This window comes from Entelurus aequoreus, linkage group LG10, assembly GCF_033978785.1.
Source record: "Entelurus aequoreus isolate RoL-2023_Sb linkage group LG10, RoL_Eaeq_v1.1, whole genome shotgun sequence".
In the NCBI taxonomy this organism is placed as follows: Eukaryota; Metazoa; Chordata; class Actinopteri; order Syngnathiformes; family Syngnathidae; genus Entelurus; species Entelurus aequoreus.
In genome coordinates this window covers 68,103,759-68,126,504 of record NC_084740.1, presented here as the reverse complement: position 1 = coordinate 68,126,504, position 22,746 = coordinate 68,103,759, and the positions used below count along the sequence as shown (strand labels likewise).

General features: G+C 39.6%; 1 protein-coding gene and 13 non-coding genes across 17 annotated transcripts in view; 10 read left to right on the top strand and 4 right to left on the bottom strand.

Moving 5' to 3' along the window:
• LOC133658960 (contactin-associated protein-like 5) overlaps positions 1–22,746 on the top strand; it is a 318,220-nt gene that overhangs the window by 183,584 nt on the left and 111,890 nt on the right. For all 4 annotated transcript variants that reach the window (XM_062061522.1, XM_062061521.1, XM_062061524.1 and 1 more), the window contains exon 11: positions 15,497–15,603. In XM_062061522.1, the coding sequence (XP_061917506.1) occupies positions 15,497–15,603 (107 nt within the window). The remainder of the gene's footprint in view (positions 1–15,496; positions 15,604–22,746) is intronic.
• trnav-cac (transfer RNA valine (anticodon CAC)) lies at positions 61–133 on the bottom strand. The gene has a single exon. It is a non-coding gene; the product is annotated as a tRNA-Val (tRNA).
• trnav-uac (transfer RNA valine (anticodon UAC)) lies at positions 564–636 on the top strand. Its single transcript has one exon. It is a non-coding gene; the product is annotated as a tRNA-Val (tRNA).
• trnav-uac (transfer RNA valine (anticodon UAC)) lies at positions 941–1,013 on the top strand. The gene has a single exon. It is a non-coding gene; the product is annotated as a tRNA-Val (tRNA).
• Positions 1,257–1,329, top strand: trnav-uac (transfer RNA valine (anticodon UAC)). Its single transcript has one exon. It is a non-coding gene; the product is annotated as a tRNA-Val (tRNA).
• On the bottom strand, positions 1,656–1,728 carry trnav-uac (transfer RNA valine (anticodon UAC)). The gene has a single exon. It is a non-coding gene; the product is annotated as a tRNA-Val (tRNA).
• Positions 1,962–2,034, bottom strand: trnav-uac (transfer RNA valine (anticodon UAC)). The gene has a single exon. It is a non-coding gene; the product is annotated as a tRNA-Val (tRNA).
• trnav-uac (transfer RNA valine (anticodon UAC)) lies at positions 2,392–2,464 on the bottom strand. Its single transcript has one exon. It is a non-coding gene; the product is annotated as a tRNA-Val (tRNA).
• trnav-uac (transfer RNA valine (anticodon UAC)) lies at positions 3,460–3,532 on the top strand. The gene has a single exon. It is a non-coding gene; the product is annotated as a tRNA-Val (tRNA).
• Positions 3,818–3,890, top strand: trnav-uac (transfer RNA valine (anticodon UAC)). The gene has a single exon. It is a non-coding gene; the product is annotated as a tRNA-Val (tRNA).
• On the top strand, positions 4,166–4,238 carry trnav-uac (transfer RNA valine (anticodon UAC)). Its single transcript has one exon. It is a non-coding gene; the product is annotated as a tRNA-Val (tRNA).
• On the top strand, positions 4,514–4,586 carry trnav-uac (transfer RNA valine (anticodon UAC)). Its single transcript has one exon. It is a non-coding gene; the product is annotated as a tRNA-Val (tRNA).
• Positions 4,863–4,935, top strand: trnav-uac (transfer RNA valine (anticodon UAC)). The gene has a single exon. It is a non-coding gene; the product is annotated as a tRNA-Val (tRNA).
• trnav-aac (transfer RNA valine (anticodon AAC)) lies at positions 5,198–5,270 on the top strand. The gene has a single exon. It is a non-coding gene; the product is annotated as a tRNA-Val (tRNA).

Sequence of the window (22,746 nt, the reverse complement as noted above, 5' to 3'; positions counted from 1 at the left end):
TAAGTAACCCCCTGTGTTTAAAAACTAGTGACATCTCTGTTTCTAACTTTGTGTGAGACATGGTTCCACTGGGAATCGAACCCAGGACCTTCTGCGTGTGAAGCAGACGTGATAACTACTACACTATGGAACCTGATTTTGTCAGGAAGGTTTACTGTGTTTTCTTTTACACAGAGTTTTCTAAAACAACTGAAAGTGGTGTAATGTGCATGCCAGGCCACTAGTTGGTGATGTAAAGAAAGACTACAGGGATGCACAGTGGTGTCATAGTTGAGATTTTTCCAGGGGTTTTTTCTGTAATTTAAATATGTAAGTTATAAAAAAAACTTTGATAGACAAAATATATTATTAAAACAATGCTAGTACAGTATTTACTAACGTTCAATTTTAAACTCACGAATACACAAAAGTGCTTTTGAAAAATATTTAGGAGAACAAGCATTTGCAAGTCTTTCTTCACACTGCCACCTAGTGGCCTGGCATGCATATTACACCATTTTCAGTTGTTTTTTTAGAACCTAATTTCGTTTGCGCAAACACGGTTGTAGCTTTTGCCACACATGGGTTCCATGGTGTAGTAGTTATCACGTCTGCTTTACACGCTGAAGGGCCTGGGTTCGATTCCCAGTGGAACCATGTCTATCACAACCAATGCAATTGCAGCTCTGCAAATTACACCACTAGTGCAGTATTTCCTTCGTTCCAACTTTAAAAACACAAACGTGTTTTTTGAAAAATATGTGTATGTTATATTTCTATTTCGGTGAACAAGCATTTGCAAATCTTCTTTCACATCACCAACTAGTGGCCTGGCATGCACATTACACCATTTTTACTTGTTTTGGGAACTCAAAGTAGTTAAACATTCCCAGTTTGAACTTGTTTCTAACTATATGCAGGTATGTTGACATGTTGTCACATTATATACGAAAAATCTATAGGTTCCATAGTGTAGTAGTTATCACGTCTGCTTTACACGCAGAAAGTCCTGGGTTCGATTCCCAGTGGAACCATGTACTTTTCACTACTTTACTCTTACACAACCAAAACAGTAGAATTTTTACTTAAAATTGTTGTATCAACAAAGACGCTTGGCAAGAAAAAGCAGTTGGCATGCATGCTTGTCATTCCTTCACATCGCCAACTAGTGGTCTGGCATGCATATTACACCACTTTTGGTTATTTTGAGACTTCTACATCCACAACTGATCCACTCTGCACAAACACAACCACTGTAAACCTTCCTGACTCACATGGGTTCCATAGTGTAGTAGTTATCAAGTCTACTTTACACGCAGAAGGTCCTGGGTTCGATTCCCAGTGGAACCTTGACTATATATATATACTGTGTATAAAGTGGCCAAAATATGATGCCAAAAAATTCATCCAACCTGTAAATGTTCACTAAATTATGATTATAAATCTGTCAAGTTTTCATTTACTACAGAGTGTAAAGTAGAAATGATTTTATTAACGTCATCATAATCATAATAAAACACAATTGTTATTATATCATTATTAGTGCAACTTTTGGGGTTAAAAAACTAGTAACACCTCTATTTCTAACTTTGTGATAGACATATTTGTGATAGTGGTGTGATAATAGTATACAACAAGTGTGAGCAAAGCTGCGGTTGCTTTGGTTGTGATAGACATGGTTCCACTGGGAATCGAACCCAGGACCTTCTGCGTGTAAAGCAGACGTGATAACTACTACACTATGGAACCCATGTGTGTCAGGAAGGTTTACTGTGTTCATGTTTGTGTCAGAGTCTCAAAATGACTGAAAGTGGTGTAATATGCATGTCATGCCACTAGTTGGCGATGTAAAGAAGGAATCTACAAGCATGCATGCCAACTGTTTTTTTAAGGCTTGAGTGTCTTTGTTGCTGTTGATACAACAATTTTAAGTAAAAATTCTTCTGTTTTGGTTGTGTAAGAGTAAAGTAGTGAAAAGTACATGGTTCCACTGGGAATCGAACCCAGGACCTTCTGCGTGTAAAGCAGACGCAATAACTACTACACTATGGAACCTATGTGGATGTTGTTACTGTGGATTTTTTTTTACACAGTTTTTTTTTGTAATACAACTGAAAGTGGTGTAATGTGCATGCCAGGCTACTAGTTATCGATGTAAATAAGAGCTACAGACATGCACAGCGGTGTCAAAGTAATGGAAAGTGAGGATGTTGTATCGGGTCCCCAAGCACAGAGGGAAACCGGGGCTTGTGTAAAGTTTAAAGATTTTTTTTTCTCAAATATAAATATGTAAATTTTTTTTTTTTTAAACCACTGTCATTAAGTTGTGTGGAAATTGTATATTTTGCACGACAAGTGTTAGTCAAAGGTTAAACTTTGGCAACACTGCAGTTGTTTTGCTAGTGGTAGACTTGGTTCCACTGGGAATCGAACCCAGGACCTTCTGCGTGTAAAGCAGACGTGATAACTACTACACTATGGAACCCATGTGTGTCAGAAAGTGCAACCATGTTTTCCTTTGCACTGAGTTTGCAAAAAACAGGTGGAAGTGGTGTAATATGCATGCCAGGCCACTAGTTGGCAGTGTGAAGAAAGACTGGCAACTGCTTGTTCACCTAAATATTTTTCAAAAGTACTTTTTTGTATTAGTGAGTTTAAAATTGGAACTAAGTAAATACTGCACTAGTGATGTGGTAATGGTATATTTTGCAAAATAAGTGTTAGCAAAATTTTGATGTTCAGCAATGAAGTCCGGCTTCCTCCCACCTCCAAAGACATGCACCTGGGGATAGGTTGATTGGCAACACTAAATTGGCCCTAGTGTGTGAATGTTGTCTGTCTATCTGTGTTGGCCCTGCGATGAGGTGGCGACTTGTCCAGGGTGTACCCCGCCTTCCGCCCGATTGTAGCTGAGATAGGCTCCAGCACCCCCCGCTACCCCAAAAGGGACAAGCGGTAGAAAATGGATGGATGGATGGACAAGTGGCCTGGCATGCGCATTACACCATTTTCACCCATTTTTAGAAAAACTGCTCAAACTAAAGCACAGTTGTTCCATAGTGTAGTAGTTACCACATCTGCATACATTTACAAGCAGATGGTCCTGGGTTCGATTCCCAGTATAACCATGTCTATCACAACAAAACAACTGCACTGTTGCTAAAGATATATATTTTGCTAACACTTGTCGTGCAAATTATACCATTATCACACCACTAGTGCAGTACTTACTTAGTTCCAACTTTAAACTCACAAAACACAAAACGTTTTTGAAAAATATGTGTATGTTATATTTATATTTTGGTGAACAAGCATTTGCACAAGTTTCTTCATACTCCCAACTAGTGGCCTGGCATACACATTACACCATTTTTAGTTGTTCTGGGAACATAAAGAAGTTAAACATTACTATTTTGAACTTGATTTGAACTATATGCCGGTATGTTGAAATGTTGTCACATTATATAAAGCTGATCTAAAGGTTCCATAGTGTAGTAGTTATCACGTCTGCTTTACACGCAGAAAGTCCTGGGTTCGATTCCCAGTGGAACCATGTGCTTTTCACTACTTTACTCTTACACAACCAAAACAGTATAATTTTTACTTAAAATTGTTGTATCAACAGCGACAAAGACACTTGACAAGCCTTAAGAGAAAAAGCAGTTGGCATGCATGCTGGTCATTCCTTTACATCGCCAACTAGTGGCCTGGCATGCACATTACACCATTTTTAGTTGTTTTGGGAACTCAAAGAAGTTAAACATTCCTAGTTTGAACTTGATTCTAACTATATGCAGGTATGTTGACATGTTGTCACATTATATAAAACAGATCTAAAGGTTCCATAGTGTAGTAGTTATCACATCTGCTTTACACGCAGAAGGTCCTGGGTTCGATTCCCAGTGGAACCATGTACTTTTCTCTTACACAACCAAAACAGTATAATTTTTACTTAAAATTGTTGTATCAACAGCGACAAAGACACTTGACAAGCCTTAAGAGAAAAAGCAGTTGGCATGCATGCTGGTCATTCCTTTACATCGCCAACTAGTGGCCTGGCATGCACATTACACCATTTTTAGTTGTTTTGGGAACTCAAAGAAGTTAAACATTCCTAGTTTGAACTTGATTCTAACTATATGCAGGTATGTTGACATGTTGTCACATTATATAAAACAGATCTAAAGGTTCCATAGTGTAGTAGTTATCATGTCTGCTTTACACGCAGAAGGTCCTGGGTTCGATTCCCAGTGGAACCATGTACTTTTCTCTTACACAACCAAAACAGTAGAATTTTTACTTAAAATTGTTGTATCAACAGCGACAAAGACACTTGACAAGAGTTAAGAGAAAAAGCAGTTGGCATGCATGCTTGTCATTCCTTTACATCGCCTACTAGTGGCCTGGCATGGATATTACACCATTTTTAGTTGTTTTGGGAACTCAAAGAAGTTAAACATTCCTAGTTTGAACTTGATTCTAACTATATGCAGGTATGTTGACATGTTGTCACATTATATATAACTGATCTAATGGTTCCATAGTGTAGTAGTTATCACATCTGCTTTACACGCAGAAGGTCCTGGGTTCGATTCCCAGTGGAACCATGTACTTTTCTCTTACACAACCAAAACAGTAGAATTTTTACTTAAAATTGTTGTATCAACAGCGACAAAGACACTTGACAAGCCTTAAGAGAAAAAGCAGTTGGCATGCATGCTTGTCATTCCTGTACATCGCCAACTAGTGGCCTGGCATGCACATTACACCATTTTTTAGTTGTTTTGGGAACTCAAAGAAGTTCAACATTCCTAGTTTAAACTTGATTCTAACTATATGCAGGTATGTTGACATGTTGTCACATTATATATAAAACTTCTAATGGTTCTATAGTGTAGTAGTTATCACGTCTGCTTTACACGCAGAAGGTCCTGGGTTCGATTCCCAGTGGAACCATGTACTTTTCTCCACTTTACTCTTACACAACCAAAACAGTTGAATTTTTACTTAAAATTGTTGTATCAACAGCGACTAAGACACTTGACAAGCCTTAAGAGAAAAAGCAGTTGACATGCATGCTTAGAGTTTATTTCTTTACATTGCCAACTAGTGGCCTGGCATGCATATTACACCACTTTTGGCTATTTTGATACTTCTATGTACACAAATAGTCCACTTTGCACAAATGAAAACACGGTAAACCTTTCTTTCACACATTGGTTCCATAGTGTAGTAGTTATCACGTCTGCTTAACACGCAGAAGGTCCTGGGTTCGATTCCCAGTGGAACCAGACCTCGAAACAACCAGGTTAATTAAAGGCTTTGCTCACACTTTTCCCAAACAATTACCATTATCACACCGTTTTCAGTTCTTTTGGGAACTCAAAGTAGTTTGAACTTGGTTGCAAATTTATGCAACTTATTAAAACATATGTAAAAACCTTAATTTTTTTTTCTTTTAAAGAAACATATTTAGAACATATCTAGATAAACTTCTTTAAAAACGTTTTTTTGTTTTTGTTATATGCCAAAAGGTGCCAACAAATTCAATATAAAGTGGCCAAAATATGATTTTAAATATTCATACAACCTGTGATTCACTAAAATATGATTATAAATCTGTCGAGTTTTCATTTACTACAGAGTGTGTAAAGTAGAGATTTACTGCGTTTTTGTTCATGTAAAGATTCCAGACTGACAGAAAATGCAATATATCTCTCCAGCCACAGACAGTCCCATCATAATGTGTTTAGGAGTGGATTAGTTCGGAGCTACTGTACGGCCGGTCTCCTCTGGTACGCGTGTGACCAACAAGACTGTAAGAGAGAATATTCTGATGATAGATACATCCCATAATCAAAACAGATGGTTGTTGCTCCCGCTGTGATCAGCACGCTGTCTAATGCAGCGAGCGGCATATCCACCAGGGTCTCCCCGGAAGTCGCCAGACAGCAAACCGAAATAGCTGCCAATTAAGCCATCGTGGGATCCGCGTGGCGTCTGAAGTCTCACTTAGCAGGAAGCCAAAGTGTTTGATATCACAGACGGAGTCGGCCGCGTGAGAGACGCCGTCAATCAGACAATGCGTGACTCCCGCCGAGTGCATAAACACCAATAAACGCTCTCCCTGGCGTCAAGGTGATTTTTGCAACAACAACAAAAAACTGGAAAATGACGCCGCGTGAGTTTTTGCTCGTCTTTTGCACTAAAGCGCTCACCCTTTAGAGCACAGCTGTAACACCCTGACACTAAAAACCTGCAGAAAATAGTTCTTCTCAGTTTTCTCTTTGTTTACATTTTCACACTTTGCACTATTTTCTTACACTTTATTGAACATTTCTCACATATTCTTTATTTTAGAAGCCTATTGTTAGGTTTTTAATGTGATTTACATTGTTGGTGTGTTTTCCATGCTTGTGTTGACATTTCCTTTCTGCCTTGATAGCTGAGGGATTATAATCAGAGAAAGATTACATTTGAAATAAAATGTTTACTTTTAGTATATTTTTCTCCTGCTCCCTATTTTCCATAGGTCATAAAAAACCCAATAATTACACATAAATATAGAGATGTCCGATAATATCGGACTGCCGATATTATCGGCCGATAAATGCTTTAAAATGTAATATCGGAAATTATCGGTATCGGTTTCAAAAAGTATAATTTATGCCTTTTTAAAACGGCGCTGTGTACACGGACGTAGGGAGAAGTACAGAGCGCCAATAAACCTTAAAGGCTCTGCCTTTGCGTGCCGGCCCAATCACATAATATCTACGGCTTTTCCCACACACAAGTGAATGCAAGGCATACTTGGTCAACAGACATACAGGTAACACTGACGGTAGCCGTATAAACAACTTTAACGCTGTTACAAATATGCGCCACACTGTGAACCCACACCAAACAAGAATGACAAACACATTTCGGGAGAACATCCGCACCGTAACACAACATAAACACAACAGAACAAATACCCAGAACCCCTTGCAGCACTAACTCTTCCGGGACGCTACAATATACACCCCCCGCTACCCTCAAACCCCCCCCCCCCGCCCACCTCAACCTCCTCAAGCTCTCTCAGGGAGAGCATGTCCCAAATACCAAGCTGCTGTTTTGAGGCATGTTAAAAAAAATAATGCACTTTGTGACTTCAATAATAAATATGGCAGTGCCATGTTGGCATTTTTTTCCATAACTTGAGTTGATTTATTTTGGAAAGCCTTGTTACATTGTTTAATGCATCCAGCGGGGCATCACAACAAAATTATGCATAATAATGTGTTAATCCCACGACTGTATATATCGGTATCGGTTGATATCGGAATTGGTAAGTAAGAGTTGGACAATATCGGAATATTGGATATCGGCAAAAAAGCCATTATGGGACATCTCTAGATAAATATGATAGTTTTCAGCCATTTCTCCTAGCCCTAACGTACACAGTATGTGCTGCAAGTTGGCCTAAAGAATGTTTTTTAGAAATGAATTCTCAAAAATATATATATATTTATTTATTTTTTAATATTATATATATTTTTTTGTATTATTATTATTATTTATAATGAATTTTTTAAAATCATCAATCAATTTTGAATCGTACTAAATAATAATGTAGATCTTGTATTTTTTTTCTTTTCTTTTTTGCACCCCTAGTAAGTTATTTTATCACCTCCATTTTGGCACAAAAAAACCCAACATTTCTTACAAGTATTAATATCACTGGGGGACTGGAGCAGGCGGTTTAACATGTCACTTGTAAGAACAAGCAGGAGCAGACAAGAAAGGCATGCTAATCGCTAAACTAGCTTGAAAGGACATGAGAAATGAGTGCTTAGTGAATTTAAAGATGCGTTACAGCATAAAGTAACAAATAACTTTATTATTATTTATGCATGCTATTTATGCTGAGGTGTACAGTTGCAAAAAAAAAAAATTATGGCTAGGGAGAGGGAAGTCTGGGCTGCTCTGCACATGGTATTGCGCACAATTAAACACACTGCAGCACTGCTTGTATCACACGTGATATCACACACAATTAAACACACTGCAGGACTGCTTGTATCACACGTGGTATCACACACAATTAAACACACTGCAGGACTGCCTGTATCACACGTGATACATGTAAAGCGAATTTGGGTACTTAGAAAAGCGCTATATAAATCCCAGGTGTTATTATTATTATTATTATATCACACACAATTAAACACACTGCAGGACTGCTTGTATCACACGTGGTATCACACACAGGTAAATACACTGCTTGTATCACAAATGATATCACATACAGGCAAATACACTGCAGGACTGCTTGTATCACACATGGTATCACACACAGGTAAATACACTGCAGAACTGCTTGTATCACACGTGGTATCACACACAGGTAAATATACTGCAGGACTGCTTGTATCACACGTGATATCACACACAGGTAAATATACTGCAGGACTGCTTGTATCACACGTGATATCACACACAATTAAACACACTGCAGGACTGCTTGTATCACACGTGATATCACACACAATTACACACTGCAGAACTGCTTGTATCACACGTGGTATCACACACAATTCAACACACTGCAGAACTGCTTGTATCACACGTGATATCACACACAATTAAACACACTGCTGAACTGCTTGTATCACACGTGATATCACACACAATTAAACACACTGCAGAACTGCTTGTATCATACGTGATATCACACACAATTAAACACACTGCAGGACTGCTTGTATCACACGTGGTATCACACGTAAATACACTGCCGTACTGCTTGTATCACACGTGGTATCACACACAGGTAAATACACTGTAGGACTGCTTGTATCACACGTGGTATCACACACAGGTAAATATCCTGCACAGGACTGCTTGTATCACACGTGGTATCACACACAGGTAAATATACTGCAGGACTGCTTGTATCACACGTAATATCACACACAATTAAACACACTGCAGGACTGCTTGTATCACACGTGATATCACACACAATTAAACACTGCAGAACTGCTTGTATCACACGTGATATGACACACAATTAAACACACTGCAGGACTGCTTGTATCACACGTGGTATCACACACAGGTAAATATACTGCCGGACTGCTTGTATCACATGTGATATCACACACAATTAAACACACTGCAGGACTGCTTGTATCACACGTGGTATCACACACAGGAAAATATACATGCCGGACTGCTTGTATCACATGTGATATCACACACAATTAAACACACTGCAGGACTGCTTGTATCACATGTGGTATCACACACAGGTTAATATACTGCAGGACTGCTTGTATCACACGTGGTATCACACACAGATAAATACACTGCAGAACTGCTTGTATCACACACAGGTAAATATACTGCAGAACTGCTTGTATCACACGTGATATCACACACAATTTAACACACTGCAGGACTGCTTGTATCACACGTGGTATCACATGTAAATACACTGCCGTACTGCTTGTATCACACGTGGTATCACACACAGGTAAATACACTGTAGGACTGCTTGTATCACACGTGGTATCACACACAGGTAAATATGCTGCACAGGACTGCTTGTATCACACGTGGTATCACACACAGGTAAATATACTGCAGGACTGCTTGTATCACACGTAATATCACACACAATTAAACACACTGCAGGACTGCTTGTATCACACGTGATATCACACACAATTACATACTGCAGAACTGCTTGTATCACACGTGATATCACACACAATTAAACACACTGCAGGACTGCTTGTATCACACGTGGTATCACACACAGGTAAATATACTGCCGGACTGCTTGTATCACATGTGATATCACACACAATTAAACACACTGCAGGACTGCTTGTATCACACGTGGTATCACACACAGGTTAATATACTGCAGGACTGCTTGTATCACACGTGGTATCACACACAGATAAATACACTGCAGAACTGCTTGTATCACACACAGGTAAATATACTGCAGAACTGCTTGTATCACACGTGATATCACACACAATTAAACACACTGCAGGACTGCTTGTATCACACGTGGTATCACATGTAAATACACTGCCGTACTGCTTGTATCACACGTGGTATCACACACAGGTAAATACACTGTAGGACTGCTTGTATCACACGTGGTATCACACACAGGTAAATATACTGCAGGACTGCTTGTATCACACGTAATATCACACACAATTAAACACACTGCAGGACTGCTTGTATCACACGTGATATCACACACAATTAAACACTGCAGATCTGCTTGTATCACACGTGATATCACACACAATTAAACACACTGCAGGACTGCTTGTATCACACGTGGTATCACACACAGGTAAATATACTGCTGGACTGCTTGTATCACATGTGATATCACACACAATTAAACACACTGCAGGACTGCTTGTATCACACATGGTATCATACACAGGTTAATATACTGCAGGACTGCTTGTATCACACGTGATATCACACACAGATAAATACACTGCAGAACTGCTTGTATCACACACTAGGTTAATATACTGCAGGACTGCTTGTATCACACGTGGTATCACACACAGATAAATACACTGCAGAACTGTTTGTATCACACACAGGTAAATATACTGCAGAGCTGCTTGTATCACTCGTGATATCACACATAATTAAACACACTGCAGGACTGCTTGTATCACACGTGGTATCACACGTAAATACACTGCCGTACTGCTTGTATCACACGTGGTATCACACACAGGTAAATACACTGTAGGACTGCTTGTATCACACGTAGTATCACACACAGGTAAATACACTGTAGGACTGCTTGTATCACACGTGGTATCACACACAGGTAAATATACTGCAGGACTGCTTGTATCACACGTAATATCACACACAATTAAACACACTGCAGGACTGCTTGTATCACACGTGATATCACACACAATTACACACTGCAGATCTGCTTGTATCACACGTGATATCACACACAATTAAACACACTGCAGGACTGCTTGTATCACACGTGGTATCACACACAATTAAACACACTGCAGGACTGCTTGTATCACACGTGGTATCACACACTAGGTTAATATACTGCAGGACGGCTTGTATCACACGTGGTATCACATACAGATAAATACACTGCAGAACTGCTTGTATCACACACAGGTAAATATACTGCAGGACTGCTTGTATCACACATGATATCACACGCAGGCTGCAGTTAGGTTGATACATGCCATCGGTATCGGCCAACGTCACTCGTAGACGATGATATCGCAATCGGCAGCATGAACACATACACGCAGGTGAACACGTCTACGTGGATAACGCCTCATATGGCTGTCGACATAAAACAGGAAGCACCAGTGACTCCGCCCAGGGAGGGCGAGGGTGGATGTTTCACCGGCCGCCATGTTCCTTCACCAAATGTCAAGTGGCCACTTTGACTTGGACTTGAAGAACATTTTAATCCTCGCACGTCCTGGATGTAGCGTTTTAATCTTTGTGTGTGTGTGTGTGTGTGTGTGTGTGTGTGTGTGTGTGTGTGTGTGTGTGTGTGTGTGTGTGTGTGTGTGTGTGTGTGTGTGTGTGTGTGTGTGTGTGTGTGTGTGTGTGTGTGTGTGTGTGTGTGTGTGTGTGTGTGTGTGTGTGTGTGTGTGTGTGTGTGTGTGTGTGTGTGTGTGTGTGTGTGTGTGGGAGTGGAAGATGAAGCCAGGAGTATTTCCAAAGTATAAAAGATGACGGCGCAGTATTTGATGTCTTCAAAAAAGCGAGGCGTTAAAGAACTGTTGGGCACAATATGGCAGAAGGAATGAAGTGGAACCTTCTCCTAGGAGAGGATGGAAGTAATCATCAAAGTTACCTTTCAGGTGGGGGGGGGGGGGGGGGGATCCAGGTCTGCAGTTGATATCAGTAAAAAAAACAATGATGTGCTTGCATGCTACAAGTGTGATATCATATCAGTGTGATGTCCTGCAGCGTGTTTACTTCTGCCTGATATCATGTGCGATACAAGCAGTCCTGCAGCGTGTTTACTTGTGTGTAATATCATGTGCAATACAAGCAGTCCAGCAGCGTTTTTACTTGTGCCTGACATCATGTGCGATACAAGCAGTCCTGCAGCGTGTTTACTTGTGTGGGATATCATGTGCCATACAAGCAGTTTTGCAGCATTTTTACTTGTGCGCAATATCATGTGCGACACTAGCAGTTGTGCAGCGTGTTTTGCATGTGCGTGATATCATGTGCGATACAAGCAGTCCTGCAACGTGTTTACTTGTGTGTGATGTCATGTGCGATACAAGCAGTCCTGCAGCGTGTTTACTTGTGCGTGATTTCATGTGCGATACAAGCAGTCCTGCAGCGTGTTTACTTGTGTGTGATGTCATGTGCGATACAAGCAGTCGTGCAGTATTTTTACTTGTGCGCAATATCATGTGCGACACTAGCAGTCGTGCAGCGTGTTTTACTTGTGCGTGATATCAAGTCCTGCATCGTGTTTACTCGTGTGTGATGTCATGTGCGATACAGGCAGTCCTGCAGCGTGTTTACTTGTGTGTAATATCATGTGCAATACAAGCAGTCCAGCAACGTTTTTACTTGTGCCAGACATCATGTGCGATACAAGCAGTCCTGCAGCGTGTTTACGTGTGCGTGATATCATGTGCGATACAAGCTGTCCTGCAGCGTGTTTTCTTGTGTGTAATATCATGTGCGATACAAGGAGTCTTGCAGCATGTTTAATTGTGTGTGATATCATGTGTGATACAAGCAGTCTTGCAGTGTGTTTACTTGTGTGTGATATCATGTGCGATACAAGCAGTCCTGCAGCATGTGTACTTGTGTATGATATCATATGCGATACAAGGAGTCCTGCAGCGTGTTTAATTGTGTGTGATATCATGTGCGATACAAGGAGTCCTGCAGCGTGTTTACTTGTGTGCGATATCATGTGCGACACTCAAAGTCATGAAGCGTGTTTTACTTGTGCGTGATTTCATGTGCGATACAAACAGTCGTGCAGTATTTTTACTTGTGCGCGATATCATGTGCGACACTGGCAGTCGTGCAGCGTGTTTTACTTGTGTGTGATATCATGTGCGATACAAGCAGTCCTGCAGCGTGTTTACTTGTGTGTGATGTGATGTGCGATACAAGCAGTCGTGCAGTATTTTTACTTGTGCGCGATATCATGTGCGACACTGGCAGTCGTGCAGCGTGTTTTACTTGTGCGTGATATCATGTGCGATACAAGCAGTCCTGCAGCGTGTTTACTTGTGTGTGATGGCATGTGCGATACAAGCAGTCATGCAGCGTATTTACTTGTGTGTAATATCATGTGTGATACGAGCGGTCCTGCAGCGTGTTTACCTGTGTGTGATGTCATGTGCGATACAAGCAGTCCTGCAGCATGTTTACTTGTGTGTAATATCATGTGCGATACGAGCAGTCCTGCAGCGCGTTTACCTGTGTGTGATGTCATGTGCGATACAAGCATCCTGCAGCGTGTTTACTTGTGCGCGATATCATGTGCGACACTCGAAGTCATGAAGCGTGTTTTACTTGTGCGTGATTTCATGTGCGATACAAGCAGTCCTGCAGCGTGTTTACTTGTGTGTGATGTCATGTGCGATACAAGCAGTCGTGCAGTATTTTTACTTGTGCGCGATACAATGTACGACACTAGCAGTCGTGCAGCGTGTTTTACGTGTGCGTGATACCAAGTCCTGCACCGTGTTTACTCGTGTGTGATGTCATGTGCGATACAGGCAGTTCTGCAGCGTGTTTACTTGTGTGTAATATCATGTGCAATACAAGCAGTCCAGCAGCGTTTTTACTTGTGCCTGACATCATGTGCGATACAAGCAGTCCTGCAGCGTGTTTACGTGTGCATGATATCGTGTGCGATACAAGCAGTCCTGCAGCGTGTTTTCTTATGTGTGATATCATGTGCGATACAAGGAGTCCTGCAGCATGTTTAATTGTGTGTGATATCATGTGTGATACAAGCAGTCTTGCAGCGTGTTTACTTGTGTGGGATATCATGTGCCATACAAGCAGTTTTGCAGCATTTTTACTTGTGCGCAATATCATGTGCGACACTAGCAGTTGTGCAGCGTGTTTTACATGTGCGTGATATCATATGCGATACAAGCAGTCCTGCAACGTGTTTACTTGTGTGTGATGTCATGTGCGATACAAGCAGTCCTGCAGCGTGTTTACTTGTGCGTGATTTCATGTGCGATACAAGCAGTCCTGCAGCGTATTTACTTGTTTGTGATGTCATGTGCGATACAAGCAGCCGTGCAGTATTTTTACTTGTGCGCGATATCATGTGCGACACTAGCAGTCGTGCAGCGTGTTTTACTTGTGGGTGATACCAAGTCCTGCACCGTGTTTACTCGTGTGTGATGTCATGTGCGATACAGGCAGTTCTGCAGCGTGTTTACTTGTGTGTAATATCATGTGCAATACAAGCAGTCCAGCAGCGTTTTTACTTGTGCCTGACATCATGTGCGATACAAGCAGTCCTGCAGCGTGTTTACTTGTGCATGATATCATGTGCGATACAAGCAGTCCTGCAGCGTGTTTTCTTTTGTGTGATATCATGTGCGATACAAGGAGTCCTGCAGCATGTTTAATTGTGTGTGATATCATGTGCGATACAAGCAGTCTTGCAGCGTGTTTACTTGTGTGTGATATCATGTGCGATACAAGCAGTCCTGCAGCATGTTTACTTGTGTATAATATCATATGCGATACAAGGAGTCCTGCAGCGTGTTTAATTGTGTGTGATATCATGTGCGATACAAGGAGTCTTGAAACGTGTTTAATTGTGTGTGATATCATGTGCGATACAAGGAGTCCTGCAGCGTGTTTAATTGTGTGTGATATCATGTGCGATACAAGGAGTCCTGCAACGTGTTTAATTGTGTGTGATATCATGTGCGATACAAGGAGTCCTGCAGCGTGTTTAATTGTGTGTGATTTCATGTGCGATACAAGGAGTCCTGCAACGTGTTTAATTGTGTGTGATATCATGTGCGATACAAGGAGTCCTGCAGCGTGTTTAATTGTGTGTGATATCATGTGCGATACAAGGAGTCCTGCAGCGTGTTTAATTGTGTGTGATTTCATGTGCGATACAAGGAGTCCTGCAACGTGTTTAATTGTGTGTGATATCATGTGCGATACAAGCAGTCCTGCAGCGTGTTTTACTTGTGTTCATCTTAGCATGCTAACGCTATCGTGCTAACATTTAGCATGTGTCAATGACCAACTAAACATAACTTTAAGTTTGTTACTTTATTAATTTGGATGATTGATTTATTCCAGCCGTGTTTACCAAGTTGCAATAAGGAAGATCTGCTTTAAATGTTGAGGTAACTTCTTCTTCTTCCTGCCAGCAAAAGCCAAAGAAAAAGCACACCTCGCCGAGTGTTGTCGGTCTGAGATGGAGTTGTGTTCACACTCAAGTTGTGTTGTTGTGTTGCAGGTGTGCGCCTAACAAATGCGAGCACGGGGGCGTGTGCTCCCAGACGTGGAGCTCCTTCTCCTGTGACTGTTCCGGAACAGGCTACTCCGGCGCCACCTGTCACGACTGTGAGTGATTGCTTTCTTTCCGCCTCCAAACACAGGAAGTTATGAATATCAGACTTCATGGCGACAGGATGTGTGCTTATTTTTGTTTGTCAGCGTGTCGCCAATGTGATGTTTTTTATTCAAACATGTCGACTTCCACAGCCTGCGTCATCCAGTGTGAGCGTGACATCTTCCCCCCCTCGAAATGTAAACACAGAAAGATCATGCAAACAGGCGCTGTAGTACTCTGACTCACCACCAAGAGGGGGGGGGCGCACTTGAGCTAGCAGGTGCGTGTTGCTGTCGTCTCTTTTCAGAGAAGAAGCCTGCGGGTTTTTTTTTTACTTTATTGAAATACACATGCATGGATGAATGGATGGATGAAAGAATGGATGGATAAATGATGAATGGATGAATAAATTAATGGATGGACAGATAAATGGATGTTAATGATCGATCAATGCATGAATTGATTAATGAATTGATGAATGGCTGAATGATGAATGATGACTGGATGGATAAACAAATGAATGAATGAATAATTAATAGATGATGGCTGGATGGATGGACAGATGAAAAGATGGATGGATGGATGGATGGATGGACCGATGGATTGACGAATAAACGGATGAAATATCGATGAATGAATGGATGGATGGATGAACTGATGGATGAATAAACGGCTGGATGAATGGACGGATTGATATATGAATGATGAATAGATGGATGGATGGATGGATGATGGGTAAATGAATGGATAGATGAAATGATGGATGAATGAATGGATGGATAAATGATGAATGGATGAATATATGGCTGGATGGATGAACAGATGAAAAGATGGATGGATGGATGGATGGATGGACCAATGGAATGATTGATGAATAAATGGATGAAATATCGATGAATGAATGGATGGATGGATAAAAGGATGGATGGATGGATGGATGGATGGACCGATGGATTGACGAATAAACGGATGAAATATCGATGAATGAATGGATGGATGGATGAACTGATGGATGAATAAACGGCTGGATGAATGGACGGATTGATATATGAATGATGAATAGATGGATGGATGGATGGATGGATGGATGATGGGTAAATGAATGGATAGATGAAATGATGGATGAATGAATGGATGGATAAATGATGAATGGATGAATATATGGCTGGATGGATGAACAGATGAAAAGATGGATGGATGGATGGACCAATGGAATGATTGATGAATAAATGGATGAAATATCAATGAATGAATGGATGGATGGATAAAAGGACGGATGAATAAACGGCTGGATGAATGGATGGATTGATATATGAATGATGAATAGATGGATGGATGGGTAAATGAATGGATAGATGAACTGATCGATGAATGAATGGATGGATAAATGATGAATGGATGAATATATGGATGGATGGTTTGATATATGAATGATGAATAAATGGATGGACGGACGGATGGATGGGTAATTAATAGACAGATGAAATGATGGATGGATAAATGATAAATGGATGAATCAATGGATAATGGATGGACAGATGGATGAAATCATGGATAAATGAATTAATTGATTAATGAATAGATGGATGAATGAATAGATGAAATGAATAGATCAATGGATGGATGGATAACGAATATATGGATGGATGAATGGCTGGACAGATGAAATGGCGGATGAATGTCTGGACGCATGGATGGATGAATGAATGAATGGGTGGGTGGATGGATGAATTGATAAATGGATGGATGGATAATGAATATATGAATGGATGAATGGCTGGACAGATTTAATGATGGATGAATGTCTGGACGCATGGATGGATGGATGAATGAATGGGTGGGTGGGTGGATGAATGGATGAATTGATAAATGAATGGATGGATAATTAATAAATGGATGGATGAATAGATTCATGGATGGACATATAGAAGGATGGATGGAGGGATGATAAATAAATGAATGGATACAAGATTGAATGGCTTGATGAATAAATGAATGAACAAATGAATGAATGAATGAATGAATGAATGAATGAATGAATGAATGAATGGGTGGACAGATGGACAGGTAGATGAATGAATGAATGGATTTATGAATTGATGGATGGATGGATGGACAGGTGTAATTATTAAGTGTGAATGTATGAATTAATAAAATAATACATATATAAATTAATGACTGAATGAATAATTGACAGCATGAATGGATGAATGAATGGATGGATAGATGGAAGAATGGACGGACAGAAAGATGAATGAGTGTATGAATAAATTAATAGATTTATGAATCGATGGAGGGATGAAGGGACAAAATGCATTAATAAATGAATGGGTGGATGGATGGATGGGTGGGCGGATGGAGAAATGGATGAATAAATTAAGGAATGGACGAATGAATGAATGAATGAATGAATGAATGTGGCTGCCAATATGGAGGATTATATACCTAAAATGAATGAATGGATGAATGTGGCTGCCAAGATGGAGGATTATATACCTAAAATGAATGCATGGATGAATGAATGAATGCATGAAATAATGAATGACTGAATGTGGCTGCCAAGATGGAGGATTATATACCTCAAATGAATGCATGAATGAATGAATGTGGCTGCCAAGATGGAAGATTATATACCTAAAATGAATGCATGAATGAATGAATGTGGCTGCCAAGATGAATGCATGGATGAATGAATGAATGCATGAAATAATGAATGACTGAATGTGGCTGCCAAGATGGAGGATTATTTACCTCAAATGAATGCATGAATGAATGAATGTGGCTGCCAAGATGGAAGATTATATACCTAAAATGAATGCATGAATGAATGAATGTGGCTGCCAAGATGGAGGATTATATACCTAAGATGAATGCATGGATGAATGAATGAATGCATGAAATAATGAATGACTGAATGTGGCTGCCAAGATGGAGGATTATATACCTCAAATGAATGCATGAATGAATGAATGTGGCTGCCAAGATGGAAGATTATATACCTACAATGAATGCATGAATGAATGAATGTGGCTGCCAAGATGAATGCATGGATGAATGAATGAATGCATGAAATAATGAATGACTGAATGTGGCTGCCAAGATGGAGGATTATATACCTCAAATGAAAGCATGAATGAATGAATGTGGCTGCCAAGATGGAAGATTATATACCTAAAATGAATGCATGAATGAATGAATGTGGCTGCCAAGATGGAGGATTATATACCTTAGATGAATGCATGGATGAATGAATGAATGCATGAAATAATGAATGACTGAATGTGGCTGCCAAGATGGAGGATTATATACCTCAAATGAATGCATGAATGAATGAATGTGGCTGCCAAGATGGAAGATTATATACCTAAAATGAATGCATCAATGAATGAATGTGGCTGCCAAGATGGAAGATTATATACCTAAAATGAATGCATGAATGAATGAATGTGGCTGCCAAGATGAATGCATGGATGAATGAATGAATGCATGAAATAATGAATGACTGAATGTGGCTGCCAAGATGGAGGATTATATACCTAAAATGAATGCATGAATGAATGAATGTGGCTGCCTAGATGAATGCATGGATGAATGAATGAATGCATGAAATAATGAATGAATGAATGTGGCTGCCAAGATGGAGGATTATTTAACTAAGATTCCAACAAGTGTGTTTCCCTGCATGTTTTTTACACACAAATAAAAAGGGAAAACTACAAAAGTGTTTCTCTTTATAAAAGTACAAACAAATATTTGGACAAAATGACATTGTTGTTATTTTAATGAGTGATCTTTGTGAACATTAATTAGAGCATAAGAATTTAACGTTGTTAAAAAACCCTCGGCTGCCGTGAAATATTCATGTATTCACATTCATGTACCTTTGTTTCGCTGCATGCAAAACTACAATTGTTTTCCATCAAATGTGTTTTTTATCTTCATGTGTTTGGCCGTGCTTGGACTTGCCTGAGATGAGTTGTTGGTGTGATATGACGCAGTGAACATTTCCACACTGTGCTGCATAGAAGGTGTGCTCGTCAGGTGTGAGCTCCACCAGCAACACGTCGCCATTCTCTCTGTTTGTCACCACGTCCTAAATAGAATCATTACAATTAGTCACTTTTTTTCTTGCTTTCTGACGTCCTGTATGATCACCTTGACATTTGCAGAGCACTCCTTGCCCGGGAATACTTCTCATGCACGCCTTCTCATGCACGCCTTCTCATGCACGCCTTCTCATGCACGCCTTCTCATGCACGCCTTCTCATGCACGCCTTCTCATGCACGCCTTTTGAATGTGGGCTGCAACATGACAGGTGGGAGCGGCGCCGGAATTAAAAATAGGCAGAAATGAGTATTAAAAGCACGGACAGGGAGGGGTGACAAGTGAGAGTGAGGAAGGCATCAGAAACTCCTTCATACTTCATACTTCAAACTTCATACTTTGTACTTCATACTTCATACATCATACTTCATATGTCATACTTCATACTTCATGCTTCATGCTTCATACTTCATACTTCATACGTCATACTTCATACATCATACTTCATACGTCATACTTCATACTTCATGCTTCATGCTTCATGCTTCATGCTTCATACGGCATACTTCATACATCATACTTCATACGTCATACTTCGTACTTCATACTTCATACATCATGCTTCTTACTTCGTGCGTCGTACTTCGTACTTCATACTTCATACTTCATGCTTCATACTTCATACTTCATACTTCATGCTTTGTTTGTCATACTTCATACGTCATGCTTCATGCTTCATACTACATACTTCATACTTTATACATCCTTCTTTATACTTCATACTTCATACTTCATACTTCATGCTTTGTTTGTCATACTTCATACATCATGCTTCATACTTCTTATGTCATACTTCATGCTTCATACTTCATGCTTCATACTTCATACTTCATGCTTCATGCTTCGTACTTCATACGTCATGCTTCATACTTCATACATCATGCTTCATACTTCGTGCGTCGTACTTCGTACTTCATACTTCATGCTTCATACTTCATACTTCATACTTCATGCTTCGTTCTTCATACTTCATACGTCATGCTTCATGCTTCATACTACATACTTCATACTTTATACATCATTCTTTATACTTCATACTTCATACATCATACTTCATACGTCATACTTCATATTTCTTACATCATACTTCATATTTCATACTTCATACTTTATACTTCATGCTTCATATTTCATACTTCATACTTCAGACTTCATGCTTCGTACTTCGTACTTCATACGTCATACTTCATACATCATGCTTCATACTTCATGCTTCATACTTCATGCTTCGTACTTCATACTTCATACTTCATGTTTCGTACTTCATACGTCATACTTCATACATCATGCTTCATACTTCATGCTTCATACTTCATGCTTCGTACTTCATACTTCATACTTCATGTTTCGTACTTCATACTTCATACTTCATACTTCATGTTTCGTACTTCATACGTCATGCTTCATACTTCATACATCATGCTTCATACTTCATGCTTCGTACTTCATGCTTCGTACTTCATGCTTCGTACTTCATACTTCATGCTTCATACTTCATACGTCATGCTTCATACTTCATACATCATGCTTCATACTTTGTGCTCCGTACTTTGTACTTCATACGTCATGCTTCATACTTCATGCTTCATGCTTCGTACTTCATACGTCATGCTTCATGCTTCATACTTCATGCTTCATGTTTCGTACTTCATACTTCATACTTCATACTTCATGCTTCGTACTTCATACGTCATGCTTCATACTTCATACATCATGCTTCATACTTCGTGCGTCGTACTTCGTACTTCATACTTCATACTTCATGCTTCATACTTCATACTTCATACTTCATGCTTCGTTCTTCATACTTCATACGTCATGCTTCATGCTTCATACTACATACTTCATACTTTATACATCATTCTTTATACTTCATACTTCATACTTCATACATCATACTTCATACGTCATACTTCATATTTCTTACATCATACTTCATATTTCATACTTCATACTTTATACTTCATGCTTCATATTTCATACTTCATATGTCAAACTTCAGACTTCATGCTTCGTACTTCGTACTTCATACGCCATACTTCATACATCATGCTTCATACTTCATGCTTCATACTTCATGCTTCGTACTTCATACTTCATACTTCATGCTTCGTACTTCATACGTCATGCTTCATACTTCATACATCATGCTTCATACTTCATGCTTCGTACTTCATGCTTCGTACTTCATACTTCATGCTTCATACTTCATACGTCATGCTTCATACTTCATACATCATGCTTCATACTTTGTGCTTCGTACTTTGTACTTCATACGTCATGCTTCATACTTCATGCTTCATGCTTCGTACTTCATACGTCATGCTTCATACTTCATGCTTCATACTTCATGCGTCATACTTCATGCTTCATACTTCATACTTCTTACTTCATGCTTCGTACTTCGTGGTTCGTACTTCATACGTCTTACGTCATACGTCATGCTTCATGCTTCATGCTTCATACTTGAAAATAATATTTTAAAATATGTCAATATTCGAAAAGAAATGCTAACGTTAGCATGTTAACAGTGAACATGTGTCAAATACCAAGTTATATGACTTTGAGGTATTCAGCTGCAAAATTGTCTTTAAAGGTTAGCATGCTAAAGTTAGCATGCTAGCATGATAAGACAACCAACAAGTTATGCGACTCTTAGGCAAACAGCTGCTAAAGAGGCTGTAAAAGTTAGCCTGCTAATGTTAGCATGTCTCAGGTAACACATATGTATGTATATATATATATATATATATATATATATATATATATATATATATATATATATATATATATATATATATGACTCTAGGGCTTACGGCTGCAAAATAGTCTTAAAAAGTTAGCATGCTAGAGTTAGCATGCTAGCATGTTAACGTTAAGATTCAGCATGCCTCAAGTAACAATTTATATGACTCAGGCGTGCGGCTGCACAATTGTTTAAAAATATTAGCATGCTAAAGGTAGCATACTAGCATGTTAATATTAGCATGCTAAGATTTAGCGTGTCTCAGGTAACAAGTTGTATTACTCTGTGGCGTACGGCTGTATA